We start from the raw sequence: 22,683 nt of genomic DNA, 5'->3' as shown, positions 1-22,683 counted from the left end.
TCAAAAATCAAATAATACTCAATATACTAATATTCTCTCTCACACAGATCATTGTTAACTAATATTAATTATAAAAAAAATATGTTATTTTTACTTAAGTTACAAAAAGGGCCAATCTTTTAAATATAGTTTTTATTATTTGTACACGATGTTCTCTACTTAATTAGTAATAGTATTATCAGATTAATTACATTCATTTATATTTTTCTGACATGTTTTATTGTTTCAAAATATGAAAAATGAAAACTTATTGTGTGTTTATAAATAGGTGCTATTTGACAGAATCAATAAAATTATTTCACGATCTGCAAGCAGTATGATCTTTCAAATAATTTTGCAATACAAATAGGATTATTAAATATATTTATAAAATATTTCATAATCCTGTTAGTGTTACTGAAATAGCTTATTGAAAATATGTCTCTTTAAAGGTATAATCAGGGCTGTCTCTACTGCGCCAGGGCCAAAGGTGCCGGTTTGTTTTATTGTTATGAAACAAAATGGTGCAGAAATGTATCTCTCTAGGACCCACATTGTTGCAAAGGAAGGCCCTGGAATAAGTTTAATCATAGATTAATCTTACATGCAGAGTATAAGATGCTTAACTGTTTAACTTCTGTTCACAATATATTGTATAAATATATAATTACATAAAAAAAAATGCGTCACAATAATGTCACAAGATACCGACGTTAATATTTTATAATGACCAATTGTATCAACTGAAGTTAAAGATAAATTTATTATTGTACTTTTTTGATAATATTTTTCTGCGGTACTTATATATATATATATATATATATATATATTATATTTAAGTAGTGTTGAACTACTATTATCTATAATTATATAAGAAATGATAGAGTTTTGGAAAACGAAAAAATCCCAAAGTAATTTTTTCAAAATGGAATATTTTTGGAGATAGCCTCTGAGTGTAACCTAACTTTTCTAAGGCTCGATCTTCGAGCTACCCTTTTGAAAAATGTGTTTTTCCGGATATCTCGTAAGGAACAAATTAAGAAAAACGACGAGACGTTTGCTTAGCATATAATATTTACTAAAACCATTGATTCGTTTTAAAAGACATTCGATTATCACATTTTTGTATCTAACAAAAAGTGTCCTTATAATGTAATTATTTTTGTTCCAAGACACACTATAACATATTTGCCGTAACACGTTATTCAAGATGGTGGTCAACACTTACTGGTTATTTCTAAACATATTCCAAAAGTTCAAAAAAAAGCTATTCTAATTTTCTGTTTAGCGACCCCACTTTTGGCAAGTCAGGTTGGGCTTGATAAAAAAAAAACAACTGAAAACGAAATAAAATAACTTTATGTTATGAATAAGTATATAAGAATATTATTGTTCTATTATTTCTCCGTTACATAAAAGCATACACGTAAATGATTTTATTGTATTGTAGTTCGTAAATACCTCAAAACCTTTGATTACACACATACACACCCACCTAAAGTATTTTGATTTGTGATCTCTGCATTCGTCCTAATGGATAAATTTATTATATTAATACTTGTATTCTTGTTTCCAATTTTTCTTTTAATTTTTTATTTGTAACAAACGTCTGCTTTTTACATTGAATGACTTGTATAATTGTAATACATATTTTTTTAAACTTATATAGGTAATAGTACATATCTTATAGAATGGATGAATTGCTGGCATAGTTGTTACTCCTATCATAACAAAACGTAAGATCTATTTCTGAGTAATTATACACAAACATTATGAAAATTTTGCCATATTTTAGACTTGAGACTCTAAAACATCATCAATTTTGTTGGGACGTAGAAATTAATTTGTTAAAAAACCTTGTAAATATATCTATATTGTATAACGTTCGTATTAAAATAAATGTTTCTTAACAATTCTTTGTTGTTTTTTGTGGATTTTTAGAAAGTTGTTTTTTTATCTCTCTTCGAAAATACTGATTTGGAAATGATTAATATGATACATGATTTAAAACTGAAACAATTCTACGTGTAAATTTATCGTATGATGAATTTGTAAGATGATTTCATATATTATATAAATTCATTTATTTGAAAGATTAATTGTGTATTTGCGATGAACTATGTTAAACGCAGAAAAAACACATTTTTTTATTAATATTGTTTGTTAGAAATCGCACAAAAACCTTTGGATCGATGGAATCTGCTACTGCGTGCTAATAGTTTTTGTAATCGGTTGAATAGGCTATTTGACTGGTTTTTAAAATACACTTTATACTATTTAGTAGAGGTTAAGGAACCCAGTAAAAGTTAGTAGTATTTTTTAATTCTAGTACATATTTGCTGAAAATATCAAATTAAAAATGCAATATTTAAATAGAGCGCGAAAACGTTACTTAGACAATATGGCGCTGCAATGGGGTCGGTGACGTCACGTGCCTGTATTGTAATCTGTAGCTCATATAATCCATATACAGTAGGCGAACGAGGTTTTCAAGCAAGTGACGTCATCATAAGCCCGACCAATCATGAGCGTTTTGTGTCAACTTTCGTTAATAAATAACCATTTTTAAACTTATAATATGTACTGATTACAATAATTGACACTTTATTTTTTGCATTGTCAAATAGCTTATTGTTAGTAGAAGTCAACATCACAGGCAAGCTAACCGTTGGATCACTACAACTATCTGTCGACTACGCCTTGGACATTTAGAGTCAGAGATCACTTTTTGTGTGAATGTGGCCTAGACGAAGGTTCCTTATCACATATACTGTTTTCTTGTCCCAAACTCCCCCATCCCGTATACGACATTGTCCCTCCAAAAGTCCCTCGCACTATTAATGTTGAATGTATGTTAATGTTTGTGTTCAGATTCCCTCTAGGCACAAATAAAGCCAGAATAAAAAAAAAGAAGTCAACATTTTAACTTTTCTCGGACCAACTTAAAGTTGCGCATTCTTTCGTCCAAATGTACTCTGTGCATCTGCAATAGCTCTTCACACGCTTCTGAGTTCAGAGCGCTTTAGATTTGCATAAATAATGGGCATACATTCTTAGATCTGAAGTAACAGCACCTAAATTGGCTGGACCCAATGTCTGCAAAGGCATCCTTTCTATTTAAGGAGAAAATTGTGTCCCCATTCCACCGCTTTTGTATTTTTGAGGTTGGGATTCCCATGCATTAGAATATTTTGCCTCATGCTTCTCTCAGGTCTCTGTACAAGTTAATTAATAAAACTCACGAAAACTCAAAAGGTGGTCTACCTTTTCGATTTGAATATATTTTTCTTACTATTAAAAAATAATCATATTTTTTTTTTGGTTATATATAGAAAAACCTTTAGTAATTAAGTTTTAACATTTTAGGTAATAAAACCAAAGGGATTCAGTTAAATCACTACAATTATTACATATTATTAAAAAATATGATACAATGCTAATTTAAAAAATAATACTTATTATTTTATTTTCGAGTATTTGCCACATTACTAATAATTAATATAGTTGCTCTTCATATACTAAACAATAACATAAAAAATACCCATACATTTATATTTAAGGAGTAGGCCAAATATTTTTAATTATTTATATGTTGTAAAAAAAATTAGATCGCAATCTTAAGAGTTGTTACCGAAGAATTATTAATAAAAATGTAACATAGGGTTTTACTAATGAATACATATTTAATTGTTTATATTCGAAGACAAAACAGTATGGGCAAAGTCTGAGGTTTAACTTTGCGGAAAAAAAAATATTCGCTAATGTTGTCATATTTTTATACATAAGAAATTAACAGTAAATAGGTGCATAGAAAGAAATCAAGACATAGTTTTAAGAATACAATAATAAGAATACAAAAAATAAGAACACATTCTGAAGGAATTCTATAGAATGTATGAATCCTATAATAGGGTTACGAAATACGTGTTTTCCATAACAACTAAATCATAGAATTCTTCCAGGTTAATGAAGTTGTATAGACAAAGATACATTTTATATATAAACATTCTTAAAACAATAAACGCAATTAAAAAAATAATACTACTATCTATGACAATCTTTGACGATTACAATCTCAAAGTTGCCTAAATAATCTATACTATTATTACAAATGCGAAAGTAACTCTGACTGTTTTGCTTTCACGACCAAACCATATTTGAATACCATGAATTTAATTTGATAAAAATTGGTATGAAGCAAGCTTGAACACTAAGGAAGAACTTTAAGGCTTTTTATACCTAACACCTGACGAACAATCCTTACAACGCGAGCGACATCGAAACCTTAACAGAGGTCGTTTCGCATTTATGATATCAGTATAGATTGTACAGTAAACTTTTTGGGATTGCAATCTTCAATGATTGAAAAGCCTTTTTGTAAAAGATTTAAAAAAGTACTTGCGTACTATTTTATTATTGAATTGTTGCATAATGCATACTTAGTAGGTATACTTGACCTATTATCTATTCTAATCTGTTTATTCATTTTCCATAATGTATTTGTTAGTGTCATTTAAATCCATCACATCACTGAGTCTGATATTATGATAACCATAAACCATATTATAATATCTAACTAATAATAATATTAGATATTTGATAACAAATATTTTTTAACTTATCAACGCCATCTACTAATGCGTATCGCAATCGCTAGACAATAAATTGATGGTATCTTCGCACTTCTATGCAAAAGCATTGAAAGATTTAATGTATTTTATAAGTTTAAAATTACGCTTATACAGTACATTGCTGTCAGTGTGTATTAAAACATATTTAAATTTTAGAATAACTTTTCTTAACATAGTCAAATTGTATTACATTTGAATTTGGCCTTAAAATATTGATTATGGCAGTGGCCGATTGCGCAGGTGCGATGTTTTAAAATAAAAGTAGATACAATGAAAGGCTGTGAAATTCCACTAAGCTAGTAAAATGATAAAACCTGACAAATATTTTGCGCACAATTGTAATTTCCGTAACGCGGTGAAATATTTCATTTGATAGATATATATATACGTATATTGCAAGTTTCATATATAATGGGTAATACACAGGCAGGTGAAAAACATACGAAAACCGGAAAGTCACCGGGGAAGGGGAAACATTTCATAAGAAATTTAAACAGGAAAAGCTCAAATAAGGAGAACAAGAAACATGGTCGTAAAAAAAGTGTCGATAAACGAGAGGCGGCTGATAAAGATTTTGATAAAACATCTGAATCTGATAACAATGAGACTATTGAGGCATTCGATAACGATATGGTCGAGTGCGTGTTCAAAACATCGGCAAGGGACGAGAGGGGCGTGGAAAGATTGAGTGTGCAGTCAGAGGTAACGGTGACCAGGTGCGAGTCGCAGCGGGCGGAGCGGTCACCGACCCGCGACCAGTTGCCCGCCGCCGTTGTCTCGCCCGCGGATCCATCCTCCTCCGACTCAGTATTTACGGATCCCTTAACGCCGCTCGCCGTCGAGCTCAACCAGTGTTACTACTCCGCAGAAAGTGACAGTACACACGACGAACTTCCGCACACACTCACGCCATCTTACTTTGATGCGCCCGCGCATATCGGTCCTGCATCGACGGAAACTCGTCCCTCCGTAACGGAAATGTTACACGATGACATCGCTTCACCACTATCAACAAATGAGATGATGGAAAAAGAAATAAAAAGTGACGTCTCTGACATTAGTGACAGAAACGATAATTCAAAGGTTATGGGAGCTATATTATCAAAGTCAACGGAGCAACCCTTAGAAAAGGAGAATGAATGCAACCATGATTTTCTCGAAAACCGGTTAAAAGCTAGTCCGGGGCAAACATCGTTTACGATATCCAGGCATCGAAAAGTAGAACTTCCTCCTGTTGCCGCCGATTCTTCACTTAACATTTTAGACAACGGTAAATAATGAATTTATGTTTTGAAAATAAATATACAAAATATTGTAAGTATACATATATATACCTATACCAAAAAATATATCGTCTGCATATATTTTAAATATAAATAAGGGAATTCATATCATGGAAAAGAATGTAATCAATAAAATCAGCTTGTGAAAATAATGCTCATTTTTAACTTTGGTTTACTTATAAATTGAAATTAATATTATTTGAGGAGATAGAGTTACACTATGTTTATTTTTTTGCTACATTATACTATTTACTTTTTATGTACCTATAGTAGTAAGTTTAATTCGTTATAAATTTACAGAGAAAATATATCGAGTTGAATTTAGCGTAGGGTTTGGTTAGTTATTAAAATCCCTTATAGTAGTTGTTGCTATGTAATACATATATATATATCTAAAGTTTTTCAATAGAATAGACGATGCATGTTTGTTTTATGTTTAAATTTATAAAATTATTTCAGAAGACTGTCGCCATTCGAGTGTGAGCGACGTGCCGATGTCAGACTCAAATGTGCTACGAAAAGTCGCTTCACTCACCCTCGACAAACACACAGAGACAAAAGTTGTACGCCCCAAGTTTGTACCCGAAAAGTTAGATTTTCAAATTTATGAAAAATTTGAAGGTTAGTTAATTTAACTATGCTACTAATAAAAATAATAATTTAATAAAGAAAGACAATAGCTGAATTCCATGAATTCTGATATAATAATTATAATAAATTTCATGTGAACTTTGCTATTTCTGAACAATATGCCAGTAAAAGATATATTATAATTTATAAAATTATGATTCTGTCAATTAGGTACATACTTTTTCATTTTACATATTTATTAAAATATAGTAAAAGTTGGTAGAGCAGATGAGCCACTTATGGTATGTGATTATGTTCGTCCATCATCGGAATTAAAGGTATTCGATATACAGACTCTTGAAATACTTATTTAATCGATTACGTTGTTTTTACTATAACTCGTTCTAACGGTAATTTTTAAATGCGTTAAGTGTTGATGCTTTTCTTTCGCTGACTTTTTCTAAGAAAAATGCTAATTACTTAACCTTCAACAATACCATTCACTGTAGTATAATTTCATTAAAGTTAAATATTTAAAACACATTTTATAGAGTAAAGTGATGCATAATAGCCATAATTAAATAAAATACTTATATCTTGTTTTATTTAATATTTGTTTGGAATAAGATTTAAACGGATGTTGAATTTGTTTACGTGTAGCAACAAACACAAAGCAGAAATCCGAAAACGAGACAGGAATAGATAAAAAAGTCATTATTCACTATTACAAAATGCAAACAGTTGATACTAGAATTGATTCCTATTAATAATATCAAAAATATAATTAATCAAAAATATTAGGTATAAACTTTGACTTTCTGAAATATGACGGAACTAATTACATAGAACGTCAATATACGTGGTGCAAATGTGGTTATGAATGGAGTTGGTATTAATAACAATCTCGCGGACACATTTGATATGGTTTTTAAATAGCGGTTCGACATCAGTTATTGAAACTTTAGCCTAAGGAGTCTTCATTGGTGAAAATATTTTTACACACATATTTTGGCTACGTCCAGATAATTCACGGATAGAGGATATCATTTTTTTAAGAATTAAATATGTACAAATGAAATACTAAAAATACGATCGGTATCAAGCTAAACGATCTATTTATCCGTAGGAACTGTGCTAATAAATACCTACAACTTATCGCATACTCCACGCCTTTTTTCATATATTAATACTAATCTTGTAATATCTCTAAAACTACAACTTACAAATCCAAAATGCAAAATGTCGAAGCAAAATTTATTTTAAAAAGGGTTTGTAATGTTAGGTAATTATTTTGATAAGTATTATTACTCTGCCAAATAATTTGAACCAAAGTGATTACTTATTTCATCCCATTTTTTAAACACAAAATCTGTTTAAGACTTTTCTGTATCTCTATACACATAAATAAAAAAATATTATACTCTCACAATTTAATGACAATTACAACAAACAAACAGTAGAGCTTTTTAAAATGATGTCTATCTAAGACATCATTTTAAAAAGCTCTACTGTTGCTAAAGTGTTAATAAACTCACATCAGATGTGATCGCTGTATGACGTACACAGTCAGTCTATTATACAGTATAAGTATATATTTTTATGATCACAATGCGTAACTGATTGAGCAATTACAAAAAAAAAGTAGGCAACAATTATTTAATAACATATTAAAAAGAAACATTATTACGTTTGTAAAATTAAAACAAGTGAATGGATACGTTGATAGGAAGCTTATCTTTAATTACCTAATGTTTAAGCGAGTAGAGTTAATGTCTACTCTTATCTTAACGAAATCATTTTGCATCAGTAAAGATAAAGTGTCGAGTGAAGCGAGTACGTGACATAAAACGTTCGCACAATTAATAATATTAATCTATAAATGTAATTAAAGCATAAAAATGCAGTTGTCATCTAATCGTGTAAATTTTGCAACTTCAGTTGGGCATTTTAATTATGTTAAATTGTTAAGCAAGAATCGAACAGCAAGAAAACGCGTCCAAGACATTGTGACTGTCTTGGGATTACATACCGACGATCTATCTCACTTTAAATCTGATGCAACAATAATTATTCAACATAGTGAAGAACAAAAACAATCAAAAACATTAAGTTCAGTTTTGTGTGTTATTGAGAGTTTAAAATTTAAGTGGAATAAAATTAATTGGTGGTTTAACGTAAAATTATATATGCACGGCGAATATTCATATATGGAAATTCAATTGAATGTAAGAACAAGAACAATAAAAGTGGTAAATTTTAATAATGAAAATAAAAGTAAACTTTGGCTAATAAATATTACAAGTAAAAAGTTTCCAATATATAACAAAAGTAAGTTTCATCATTTCTTAATGTCGAAGCGTCTAATAGTCATATGAAATGTTATTTATTTCAATGGAATCATTATTTATCACCGAGGAAAACCCAAACACATTTCTATTACATAAAAGTGATTTCTATTTTCAGTCTCCTTGTTTAATACAGTATTTAGGAAACTCAAATCAAATGAATTGGGGATGAAAATCAAAATATAAAAATGAACTTCGAACATCACATAGAATTTTCATTAAATATTGATATGTCACAAAACATTGTTTTATATAATACAACTATATTTTTTGTACTAAAAAATTATAATATTCGATTAATTTTACACATCTGGCAACTTTGCGTTGACATACTATTTCAATTTACAAAACACAATATTAAACGTCAAACTGATTAGAATTTAGAAACTATAATATGTACCTTGTCGGAATTATTACAAAACTAAAGAAGTATCTAAATATTTATTTTGTAAATAATTAGCTTACAAAATAAATTCAAAGAAAAAATTGCGAAAAAGTATTTATAATATATTTCTAGTTATTTAATTTTGTTGATACAAAATTTAAAAGTATACTTATAATATTCTGAGTGTTCAAAACGTAAGTTCCTTTTTATATATGTACGTTGATATAATACTTATCACTTGGTTCCCTTTTATTTTGGACTGGTTTCCGCCCGGTTGTGGAGGAAGCTTATAGCTGTTAGGTACTTATTTCCGGGATAAAAAGCACCTAACCTATGTGCTGTTTTATAATATATTCTATCTCTATGTCGAACTTCATTCAGAGCCCTTAGTCATTCTAGACTAATTAAGTAACAAAAAATCTGTCCATCCAAACTTTCGCATTTATTATTTTAACAAGATTAATAACTTGTTAAATACAAAGTTAAATAATTTATAAATAGCAACCAAGTTCAATATCATGAAAACCTGTCTAGATGTTTGTGATTTGCATGGAAAAAAATGTATTTCCAAGTTTAATATTGTTGACCTCTATACAAAATTGTCTAAAGCTTCCTTTTAAAATACAACTATACAATAAACCATCATATTTTGTTATTATTATAATCTATAAAACCAATTTATAAATTAATACTTAAGTCAATCAACCAACTTGTAAGACTCAATGGTTTCATAGTTTATACTTTATTTTCAGGTCAGATGCTTCTCAACTGGTTTCTTTCTTCTGTATCAGAAGATAGTCATTTAAAAAACCTAATAAGTTCTCAAGATCTGAAAATACTTGGTATCCAATACTGCACCCATCTTTTAGCTGCGGGTGTGCTCAGGCAAATATCTGATAAAGATGCACCCACTGAGAACATTTTTAAGGTAAACTGAAAATGATTAATATAACAAAAAAACATTATGTATATTTTTAAATTGATCAATAAATCTCAACCTTATCTATTAAGCAATAGTTTTTAATTGTAATATATTAAAATTCTTAAAATTATTTATCTAAAAATGTTTGTGTATATTTCTCTGTAGAGTACAAAATATATAAATATAATTTTATTCATGATGGTTTAATCATGTTATCTCAATTATATATATATAATAGCAGCTTTTTTTTGCATTGCAGCCTAACTTAATGTATTACTGGTCACATATGGAGTTGCCAGCATCACAACCAGTCACTCCAGGGAGACTAGACATGTCTTCCTGGCCTCCTGAAAATCAACAAAAAGTTCTAAATCAATTAACCGATATTTGTCTTGTAGAAAATCAATATAATAACCAAAATAATGAAGACATTAGTGACATAGTTGAAGCAAAACTTGTGATTTCTGAACTTAAAAAAAAACTACATCAACTAGAATACGAACTAGAAAATTACAAGCTAAATAAAGAGTTTGGAGTCATAAACAAAAATTTACAAAATTCTTTCATGTCAATACCAGAAAACTTATCATGTAGGGACAAAACAGAATTCATCAATAGAGAGGTACAAACCAATGCTACTAATGAAAATAATAGGCATACTAATAAACCTGTGATAAATACCTCTAAAGATAATAATCTTTTAAGGGCAAGTGTAAATATGGATTCTAACATAGGTTTAAGTAGAATAGGTAACAAAAGTGATTTAATTTATAACGAAGATAAAGGAGCAAAACTTGACTCAAGATCTGAAAAAATAGAGAATTATTGCAAACTGAATAAATGTCGGGAACCTACTGATTTACATAGGAACGATGAAATTGGTTATATAGAAACTGACAATATAATAAATGGTGAAAATGCAAAAGAAATATCTACTAAGGATTTAAACTACCTCATGGAATCTTTAGAGGGACCCAAAGTTAATGTTGCAAGTGAAAGTTTATCTGAGGTTTCCTTTTTAAGTTCAGTTTCTGAATTTATCAACAACAAAACTGACATATCTTCAAATTTAGTTGAACAAGACAATGAAATCAATAACTTGAGTATTGTTAAAATTGACAATAAGTGTAGTGATACATCTCATCAGATACCAAAGGATACATTTACAGAACATACGATGTTACCTGAAAAAGATAAAGAATCACCATCAGATATAATTTCAACTCAAGCATGTTTTGTTAATAATGTGTGTCCATCAGACATTAATTTATGTCAACCTGTACCTCCTCCACCCCCACCGCTTCCTGGAATGTCACCGTCTCCACCCCCTATGCCTGGGACAATTAATATTTCAGATGATATTTTAGAGACACATAGTAATGTAAAAACTTCTTTGAATGGAATGGAATCTACAACATTAGAATCTAAAACATTGTCACCTCTGGAGAATAGTAGTCTATTATATGAAAGTTCTACTTTAGACCCAAGCTTAGAATATTTAAGAGAAAAAAAATCAACAGTCGAAACAATAGAAACTGCTGAACATTCATTATCTAACATGGTAGAACAAGATAATTCAAAAAATAAAACAACACCTCTTTCATCACTTGGAAAGACACAGCCAATATCTGACAAGGTCTCATTGGCAACATCACCACCAAAGTCCGAAATGGGTTTACTGTCAAAACCTGTATCTAGTATGGCTCCACCACCACCGCCTCTACCGGGTATGGGTCCCCCACCGCCGCCTCTGTCTGGTATGGCTCCGCCACCACCACCTCTACCGGGTATGGGTCCCCCACCGCCGCCTCTACCAGGTATGGCTCCGCCACCACCGCCTTTACCGGGCATGGCTCCACCTCCACCGCCTTTACCGGGCATGGGTCCGCCACCACCGCCTTTACCTGGCATGGGTCCCCCACCGCCGCCTCTACCCGGTATGGGTCCGCCACCACCTCCACTTCCTGGAATGGGTCCGCCACCGCCGCCACTGCCTGGAATGGGTCCGCCTCCTCCTCCTTTATCTGGTTTATTACCATCTGGACCAACTACACCTGGCATTCCTTCCACACCATCAAATACAACAGCAGGACCACTTCCATTTCCAGCTCCTCCAGCTGGAGGATGGAATATGCAAAGAGCAAGTAAGTAACTTACACAAAATTAAATTAAGTACAAGAAGCTAAAAGCAAGTGTAAATTATTGATAATATCTAACTGTTTATAATTTCAGCACTAAGAAAAACGCCTATAAAGCCTGCAGCACCTATGAAACCTTTATATTGGACACGAATTTTGGCAGCTCCTGTACTGCCAACGTGTCAAGGTGAGGTGTCAGATTCAACAGGACTGAAACCATTATGGCTAGAAATCGAAGAAGCAAAATTAGACAATATTGATGAATTCACAGATCTGTTCTCTCGACAAGTGGTAAAAGCACCTGTGAAGAAAAAAGTTGAAGTGAAAACAAAGAAAATACAGCCAATAAAAATTTTAGATAGCAAAAGATCTCAAAATGTCGGTATACTAGCTCAGAGTTTACACGTTGAATTCTCGGAAATAGAAAATGCTATATACAACTTTGATACATCAGTAGTCAGCTTAGAAGCGTTACAACAGATATATGAATTGGTGAGTTTATAGGAAATTGTAAGTTTTGTAATTTTGGCTAGATTTTTATATACAGTACTTTTGAATTTATCTGTTATAGAGAGCATCTGAAGAAGAATTGTTCTTAATTAAAGAACATATGAAAAATAAACCGGATATACCATTGGATAAACCTGAAGCATTTTTGTATGAGTTATCTGGAATTCACAATTTCGCTGAAAGGATCTCGTGTTTTACATTCCAGGCAGAATTCGATGACGCCGTTAATACAATAATGCACAAATTAGATAATTTAAAACACACTTGTGAGGTAAGCTATGTAAAAAAAAATATATGAATAATTTAAGTGTATATTGTCTTAAGTAAAATTGTTATAATCAAACATATTTGTTTAAGTTTCTCATGACTAGTGAATCTCTGAAGCAGTTGTTTGCTATAATTTTGGCAGTCGGTAATTATATGAATGGTGGAAATTGTCAAAGAGGCCAAGCTGATGGATTTGGTCTGGAGATACTTTCGAAACTAAAAGACGTGAAGGTAAGATAATTATATCACATACTTTTTTGATTATTTTGTCATTCACTGTTAATGACCTTTGTCTTCCTTATATGGTTTGATAACCATATGAGGAAGACAAAAGGAATCTTTCTTGTAATTGGAAATTAGGCATATCTATTGTCTATGATCTGAATCTCATGGGAGATGAGCCAAATATGCAGGACATATTATAGAGCACAAGTGTGTGCGCAGTTACTGGTGCACTTTTATAATCCGATGGGACAGCAAATCCGACACGAACAAAAGAGTTCAGGTGTAGGACCAACGGCATTACGTGTTACTGAGAATTTTTCGACAAGAAACCCTTTTTATTGGACCTGACTGATTTGAACCCAAAACCTTAAGATCTGTGGTCTTATATCAAGACATTGGACCAACGAGGCAGTCATTATGTTGTCTATCTATACCACGCTACCGTAATATATCTATGTGATAAAACATTTTCAAACGATCTGCAGTCGAAGCAGTCGAACGTGACACTGCTGCACTTCATCGTGCGCACGTACATGCGAGCGTGCGGTGGCGCACTGGCCAGCACGTGCGCGCTGCCCGTGCCCGAGCCCGGCGACGTGCGCCGCGCCGCCGCGCTCGACTTCGCTGACGTCGCCGACAACCTCGCCGCTCTGCGCAAGAATCTCGATGGTGAGTACTCTACTCCTCACCTACTGCTGTGTGAAACGATACGTGCGCATTCGAAATCTCACCTCTTGTCATGGACAAAAATATATGTAGTTTTGATACATGTCGTATAATTTTTTTTAGTTAAAAATATTTTTTTTTATGGCATTGGTTGGCGGACGAGCATATGGGCCACCTGATGGTAAGTTGTCACCACCGCCCATAGACAAAGGCGGTGTAAAAAATATTAACCATTTCTTACATCACCCAAGCGCCACCAACCTTAGGGAACTAAGATTTTATGTCCCTTGTGCCAGTGATTACACTGGCTCATTCACCCTTCTAACCGGAACACGACAATATAGAGTACTGTTATTTGGCAGTGGAATATCTGATGAGTGGGTGGTACCTACCCAGACGGGCTTGCACAAAGCCACCAGCACCAAGTAGAATTGACCAGCGATACTTATTAATTTGTTCCACTAAATTAACAGATAATAAATCATAAGTTTTTGTTTGGATAATTTATAAATATTAAATGTTATCAAATCCCAAGTAAGTTATCCTTTTTCACGTGTCGTTATGCGTCTTATGATAACGGTAAAAAAGTAACGTAACGTAAAGTAATAATATTAAATAGGAAGTCCCGTCGGCATTTTTGTGTGTTGGGACTTGAGAGCTTTAAAAGTTTGCCATTGTGTTACGTAATTATTTACAAAATATTTACTAATCAAACATTGTATTTTTCTTAATTTTAGAATGCAGAGACAAAATGGAAAAAGTGATAGAGGCGTATGCATTGCAAAAAGATGACGACGAGAATGGATATGGAGAAAATGCAAAAAGACTTGAGGTTTTTAAAGACAAAATGACTACATTCCTTAATACAGCCGAAGAAAAACTGAAGACTGAAAATGAGAATATGTGCGAATGTCGGAATAAGTTTATAGCAACTGTAAAATTTTATCAATATTCTCCTAGATGTGGCAAACTAGACGACTGCGAGCCAAAAGAGTTCTTTTCGCTGTGGACTACTTTTTGTAGTGATTTTAAAGATATATATAAAAAAGAGGAACAAATAGCTATAAAAGAAAAGTAAGTAACTTTACAGAATGCATCATCTAAATTTTGGTTTTTCAATATGTGTTTAATACTGCGCTCTAAATATATTTTCAAAAAAAATTATGTAGTAGCTTATGTGATATAATTTTACAGGCTAAAAGAAACAAAAAAACTTCAGTGTGAAAGGCGAGCAAACACTCAACCAAAAAAAGAAGGTGGACTAAAATCTCGTCTCCAGAAATTATCTAGTGCTCGAAAATAAATCTAAATTAATTAAATATCCATAAAATATAATGTTTAATATTAATAACGAATATAGCTTTATCCACTGGGATCTGACATATGGTTAGATTTACTCTGTTTAAAAATTAAGAATTTATAACAATTTTGAACTTCATGAATCATAAATATGAAGGAATATTTTTTTGTAGCCAAAAACACATCTTGGTGAGGATTTTCTGCGAGATTCAAAATTCGGTATTTAAAGATAGCTTAGTTACGATATACTGATCATTTCCACAATTTTATGCTGTTTTTGTATATATTTGTGCCTTTACATGACTCATCTTATACAAATTAATAAAAAAAATGTTTTAAATAGGTACGTCCAGGCCAAAAATAACTATTTGTATTTTTTTCTACAACTTAAAAATTGTTTGCTATTAAACATGATGTCTAAATCATTTAAGTCCCATATGTCAGATCTCAATAGAAAACGAAACTGATAAATTATTATATTCTCGGAATTTACTCATAAAATCAGAATTATTACTTCAATATAATTTGATGTATCCTTTCTAACAAGCATTTATGTTCCTATAGAATTATCCTTTGTTTAATAAGTAAATTTGTAAATTTGCGAAATATAATAAATTTGTGAAAGCCAAAAAAACGTATGCTACAAATTTAAAAATATAATTTTAAATGATATTTAATGGTTTATGAATAAATTTTTTTGATTCAGAATAAATAAAAACATTTTGTTTCTGTATAATAAAAAAAAAACTTTGCTTGTTTAAAGATCATCATAACATAAGATTATACTTTAAATGGTATTTCATTAAAATATCTTTTTGTAAACTTTTTTTGGTTCCTTGATTTGTTCAAGTTATTTATATACTTTATATAAAAATGTACTCTTTACTTCACAAATTTTTGGTTTTCACTGAAAAGCAGGCAACACTCATGTAATCTGTAGATAAAAAATCTTGAACATAATGTTAAAAATTAATGAACAAATTAATCTTCTATGGCATAATGAAATAATTATGCAGAGTATTTGTTATACATAATTTTGTTCAATATAATAATATGCAACTTACTAATAAAGTACCTGATTTATAATTTAAAGTCAGCTTATTTAAAATATACTCTGTATCTTGTTTATGGTTAACATACTTTATGGTGCTTTTGTATTATTAGGTTTTGTAATTAATGATAGATAGTAATAATACACTTTTTTTCAATAAAATATTTTTATTTACATGTATTCCAAACATTTTTCTTTCCATATTATTTGAACCTTCATTTCCACTTTTTTCTTGTTCATAAAGGAACAATTTAGTTTTAGCAAACTGTTTTTTAATGCTTGCCACTGCATGAAAGTCAGATGACTGGTTAGAGATTTGTCTTCATGTGATGTGCTTCTATATGTTTCCTCATTTTCAATAAACTCATTTAAAGAATCTTGATCACACACATTTTTTATACAGTGATCTTGTCTTACTATATTAACAGATGGATTGGTTAAAACTGGTGGTAAATTCGCCATGAAACTTTTAAAACTCTCTCTGGATATTGCTTCACCTTGATCATTATTGTTTTGTTTTGGCACAAACTTTGTGTATACATCTTGTTTAGGAAGCAGCAATTGTGTATCTGGTTCTACATCCTTAGTCTTTTTATTAATATTGTCAACAAATTTTAAAATATTTTCATATAAACCTTCCTCATCATCTTCATCCACAATTGAATCAAAATTTGTAATAAATTTTTGAGACCATTGGAATCTTCCCGCATTGTTCAAATATTTCATATCAATCCAATCTTCTAAGTTTGATGGCAATGAATATTGGTCTGGTAAAAATTTTAGGCCTTTATACTCCAATTTGTTTAAAGTAGGAAACAATTGATTGTACCAGTTGCAAGAGTGTTGTAACAATACAAATGCCATGGACCAAACTCTACTCAATAAAGCAAAAGGCATGAGACACATCCAATGACTTTCCCCTCTCTTTATTCTATTTAAATAGAACACAGCTGCTTGTTTGGAACATAGTGTAACTCGGTACATAAGCTTGCAAAATGTCATCAGTCGTATCAAAACATATTCCAACATTTGTTTAGTAGGGGCTAATATTGTTTCATTCGTGATAGGCAAAGCTTCCATAAAACTATGAACATCTTTAATTAAAGGTAATCTCAAATATGAGCGTAAAGCCACATTAACTTTTTTAAAATACCTATATCCAATGTCATTTCTAAATTTCTTGTCAAATTTATATAGAAATCTTGAAAATATAGCACTTTCTTTATGTAGTGGAGATTGCTTTGATAGTACATGAATGATGGTGTTGCAAATATTTTTAAGTATTTTGAACTCTACAAATAATAATAATTTGCAATTAAATAAAATCAATAACCAATGCTATTTCAATAACAATCATTAAATTAAATATTAGGTAAATTTATGATTAATTATATTTTACTTACCAAAGTGTTTACATGCTGCTGTGTTTATTGGAGGTTGTAATATCGATCTATTATTCCATGGTTCTAACATTTTGCTTACTATTCAGTACTTTTTGTGAAATATTTATTAATAATATGATATTATAACCTTACAAAACAAAAACATAACCTTAAATTGAGGCGATTTAAAAAAAAAGATTGTATTACATATAGATATACATTAAAACTAAGTATAACTAAGAAATCTAAGAATACAGATTAAACAGGCTAATACGTATTACGTATCAGGCATGTGTCCGAAATATCGAAACCAATCTAAAATCGGATGTCGTCGGAACATCAGATGTCATCGATTTGATGATGACGATTGACGAGTAACTGATTTCATCGCATTTAAAAAAACTATGATTATCGTTTTGGTACGTCAAAGCATTCAAAGTACGATAACAAAAAAACTCATGAAATATTCACCCTATCTCTCTTTAACTTGACGGTAAGTGGTAACCCATTAACCCATCTGTGAGAAAGAGATAAAGCGAATGTTAAACCGATTTCGATATCACTTCCGTTTCATCTCTTTCTCACATAGCGTACAATATACAATGTTAAGTTAAACAAAGACAGGGCGATATCTGAAATCGGATGTCAACACCGATATTTAATCTAAATATCCGTTACACAACCGATGTCACAAAATTCGGATATCGCCCATGCCTTTATTTTACGTATTGATAAATGATGTTCTGAATAGAACGGTAATATTGACACGAGTAACCTTTTGAGATTTCATGTATTCGAGTTTTCGAATAAAAGTATTCGGATGTTCAAAATTCGAATAGAGATGTGACTAGCTATCAAAGTACTTGATATTGGAACTAAAAAGTGAATAATAGTATTATTATCATATTATATTGATTGAAATGTTAATATTTTTTTCTTTTGACTAACTTTTATTTTAAGACACAGACTTTGTCATATTTCAAAGTAGAGATTTTCCAAATTAATCAATATATTTTCACATAATAATAATTATACTTAATTTTCTTCTAGTTTACCTCACACATAGATGGACGGAAGCAGTTGAGTCCAAGGGAAAGACGATTGACACGATTTGACAACATTCCAATTGCTGCCACAGCTAGTATCGAAGTAATTAACGTTGATGTTTCGAATATCGTTCTGTTCCGCGGTCAATTGGTAGCAAAACCAAATTGGCATCGAAAAAGCTACTTACTTACATCGAAAAAGTTACTTCACTCTAGCCCATCGTCTAAAACAAGGTGCAAATTCGGCCTCACGTGGAATACTACTCTGACCTCGTGACATTACATTACATTACATTAGCAGCCTGTAAATTTTCCCACTGCTGGGCTAAAGGCTTCCTATCCCTATGAGGAGAAGGTTTGGAGCATATTCCACCACGCTGCTCCAATGCGGGTTGGCGGAATACACATGTGGCAGAATTTCGTTGAAATTAGACACATGCAGGTTTCCTCACGATGTTTTCCTTCACCGCCGAGCACGAGATGAATTAAAAACACAAATTAAGCACATGAAAATTCAGTGGTGCCTGCCTGGGTTTGAACCCGAAATCATCGGTTAAGATGCATGCGTTCTAACCACTGGGCCATCTCGGTTCTTCACCTACTCGACCTCGGACCTCGTGACGTAGTGTATAATTAGTATGGAAATCAAAAATTAATTATACAGTAATTTTTATTCCAGTCAACAAAAATGTAACTTGCAATACAGAGCTATGTTAGTGTCACGTTAATTAGCCTCGGTGCTTATTAAATTTATTTCTTATCCTCCATTTGTTCTGCGATTGAGTTTTCGTTGAGAAGAGAATAATCTGGCGGCAGCCATTCGCAGCTTGTGTCTTCAGAAGAACATGCCTAAAATATAATTTATGAAATACAGTTCCGGTCAATTGAATTTGTTTATATTATTTATCAATAAATACCTAATGTAGTTTGCGAAATACTTTAGTTTTACAAAGTATAAAATATTAACAATTTTAATCAATTCACAATTTTACTCAATTCGTATAATTTTTAAGGATGTAAGATCAAATGGATTCATTTGGGATTATAACGACTTTGATTTATGGTAAATTGGTAGGCTATGTATGACTAGGGTTTATGTCTGACGCTTACACTATCAAATACGTGTAAAGAGTAATAAATGAATGTGGAAAACTTCTAACCTGGCACTTGCAGTAGGCTGCTTCTACGTAATGATACAGTTCTGTACCGGGTTCCACGCCAGGGTCGCAATTCCGTAACTTGACTGAAGCGTGCTTCCTCTCTCCGTGCACGCAAACTGGATGAAAGGATACTTTGTAGGGGAATTGCCAATCTGCCGTCTAAAACGAAATAAAAATTAGATATTATGTAGTTAGTTATATTTAAGTAGGTACATATACTTATGTATGTAAGTTTTCTATTTTTCTTATTTCTAACAAACACTTATTATAAGATTAAACCCTTTACCATAAAATAATTTGAATATTATAAAACATTTTTTTTTACCTCGTAAGATAAGCAGTATCCCCAACATGACATGATGTCGACTTCATCCCAGCAACGTAATCCATTAAAATCTGTTTGTACAGCATTATGCGTGTATCGCCTCAGCTTACATCGAGAATTCGGTGAAGCACTTTTACAGCTTATAACCCAAAGAGAAAACATCATTGTTATTAAAATAAAATTGTAATTATTTCTAATACGCCACATTTTGATGAAAAAGTCGCACAAGTTGAAAGCTATGATCTTCCCGAATATATACTCTCTCCAAGCTTTCTCCTTCTTGTTTGAATTATTTGTTCGAAGGTGTATCTTTTTATAAAGAGTCAGAGTAGACGTCAACACATTAATTCGTGTCAGTTCACATCACAGCATTGTTCCGATCATTACTTTTAATGGACCAAACAGAGAAATAAGAAATATTTTAGAATATATTTGAATATTTTTACCTGATTAAAGCAAATTCAATGAGATGAATGTATTTTACATGTACACTACATATTGTAAAACCAATTCCTCTCGCCTCTTCTGGCTGTCTGAACGGGATATACTCAAAAATACCAAACAGATTCTCATACGGTTTGAATATTATTTTAGCCCTGAAATAATAAAGTATCTTATATATATATTTATATATAAGATAAATAACACTCTTCGCTAGTGCGTACAGCAGCACGAGACTATTCTGGCTGTCGTCCTCCTTATGGTCGTCTGAAATATTTGACACGTCCACGGTCCTAGTGTCACATCCTATTTTTTAAGCACCGGACATGAAATCTATGGGAGGACGAGCAGGATCGGTCCTTTCCCGTTGCCGCTCCGCTGTCTCTTCCTGGACCATGACGGTTTCACAGAATGAGGGCTACGGCCCTCCACGCCGATTCCCTCCAGAGTATCGCCGACACGATTGCTCGGAGGGAGAGGTCTCGTCCAACCTTGTGGACTAGAACGTCCAAACGGCTATTCTTAACTAGACTAGTCGAGCTAAACCTAGAGAAGGAACGATACCCCGAGTCCATAATATTATAATATACTAGAGTCTATCTAAAATACAATAGATAGAGTCTATCATTAATAACAATAAAACCATACCCATATAAAAATAATACAAACATACATTGATGGGCTACTAGTTACTAGCTGCATAATAAAAAAAGTTTTTCAACACTTTTCAGATTAATATATAGTCCGGAGTCAAATATTCGCTAATGTAACTATTCGTCATATTATTAATTGTAAATATAATATAGGTATTAACTAGGCCTCATTTGTTACATTTTCTATGGTTACTTATTAGGTATAGGGGCTTTTCGTTGTTATCAATTCCCTTAATACTAAGTGTATGTACATATTTTGGTCCGCCTTAAAGTATTTTTCACTAAATAGACACAGGACAATGCAATAAGGTATAATATATTGAGAGATTAATAGTTGTAGCTTTCAGTTTCACCAGCAACATGGATTCGTAAATATAATTATTAATTTTCACTATAAAATTATTATAAAGTTAATTAATAAAGATAGTGTACTTATATAGTTTTGCTCTCTTTTCTTTCTTTTCAGAAATCATCCTGAAGTAAGAAAAAGAAAACAAAACTAAGTGTGCTGTATTTTTTAAGATAGAAATATGAAACTTTATTTTTGGCATACTGATCAAAAATGAGTAGATACATATTTAAACGTTTCTTGATAATCTGCCACTAAGGGGGTGAAATAAGGGCTGAAAGTTTTTATGAGAGTCAGTCATTTTTTAAGTTAAAAACATGAAACTTTATTTTTCAGATACTGATTAAAAATGAGTTAATAGGTATTTAAGTGTTTTTTTATATTCTACCACTAAGGGGGTGAAATAAGGGTTGAAAGTTTTTAATGGAAGTCGTCATTTTTGAAGTTAGAAGCATGAAACTTTATTTTTGGGCTACTGAATAAAAATGATTAAATACGTATTCAAGTCTTTTTAGAGATTCTACCTCCAAGGGGTTTAATAGGGGTTGACATTTCTTATATAGCTTAGTCTGGAAGTCGTGATTTTTTTAAGCTAGAAGCATGAAATTTAGTTTTGGGCTACCGATTAGAAATGAGTAGATACGAATATAAGCGTTTCTTGGTTTTACGCCTAAAGGGAAAAAGTAGAGGTTGACATAATGTATACAGGTTGACGACCTCCGTGGTCGAGTAGTGTGTACATCAGTTTTCATGGGTACGCCACTCCGAGGTCCCGGGTTCAATTCCCGGCCGAGTCGATGTAGAAAAAGTTCATTAGTTTTCTATGTTGTGTTGGTCTGGGTATATGTGGTACCGTCGTTACTTCTGATTTCCCATAACACAAGTGCTTTAGCTACTTAAACTAGGATCAGAGTAATGTATGTGATGTTGTTCAATATTTGTATACAGGTTAATTAGATTTTTTGTAATCTGGCGCGATCATGAGCCTCCTGTTCGCGCCAGATTACAAATAATTCCTCCTTAAAAAATGTATTAAAAGGACCTAAAGGATCTGAA

General features: G+C 31.7%; 3 protein-coding genes across 3 annotated transcripts; 1 reads left to right on the top strand and 2 right to left on the bottom strand.

Moving 5' to 3' along the window:
• The first annotated feature begins 4,906 nt into the window (after positions 1-4,906).
• Positions 4,907-15,856, top strand: LOC125066536. Its single transcript, XM_047674642.1, has 10 exons — positions 4,907-5,880; positions 6,353-6,514; positions 9,946-10,121; positions 10,375-12,259; positions 12,348-12,745; positions 12,825-13,034; positions 13,121-13,261; positions 13,741-13,924; positions 14,659-14,995; positions 15,116-15,856. Exons 1-10 carry the CDS (start codon positions 5,022-5,024, stop codon positions 15,222-15,224), a joined length of 4,461 nt encoding a protein of 1,486 aa, XP_047530598.1. The 5' UTR covers positions 4,907-5,021; the 3' UTR covers positions 15,225-15,856.
• Positions 15,857-16,422: 566 nt separating this feature from the next.
• On the bottom strand, positions 16,423-17,899 carry LOC125066563 (nucleolus and neural progenitor protein-like). Its single transcript, XM_047674691.1, has 2 exons — positions 17,675-17,899; positions 16,423-17,563 (listed from the first exon to the last, which is right to left on the bottom strand). Exons 1-2 carry the CDS (start codon positions 17,742-17,744, stop codon positions 16,443-16,445), a joined length of 1,191 nt encoding a protein of 396 aa, XP_047530647.1. The 5' UTR covers positions 17,745-17,899; the 3' UTR covers positions 16,423-16,442.
• A 1,511-nt stretch (positions 17,900-19,410) lies between these two features.
• LOC125066404 (glycoprotein hormone beta-5) lies at positions 19,411-20,346 on the bottom strand. The gene is made up of 3 exons (XM_047674469.1): positions 20,185-20,346; positions 19,860-20,018; positions 19,411-19,548 (listed from the first exon to the last, which is right to left on the bottom strand). The coding sequence occupies exons 1-3, from the start codon at positions 20,344-20,346 to the stop codon at positions 19,450-19,452; spliced, it is 420 nt and encodes a 139-aa protein (XP_047530425.1). The 3' UTR covers positions 19,411-19,449.
• Positions 20,347-22,683: the final 2,337 nt, after the last annotated feature.

This window comes from Vanessa atalanta, chromosome 9 (genome assembly GCF_905147765.1).
Source record: "Vanessa atalanta chromosome 9, ilVanAtal1.2, whole genome shotgun sequence".
NCBI lineage: Eukaryota > Metazoa > Arthropoda > Insecta > Lepidoptera > Nymphalidae > Vanessa > Vanessa atalanta.
This window is presented reverse-complemented; position numbering and strand designations above follow the sequence as displayed.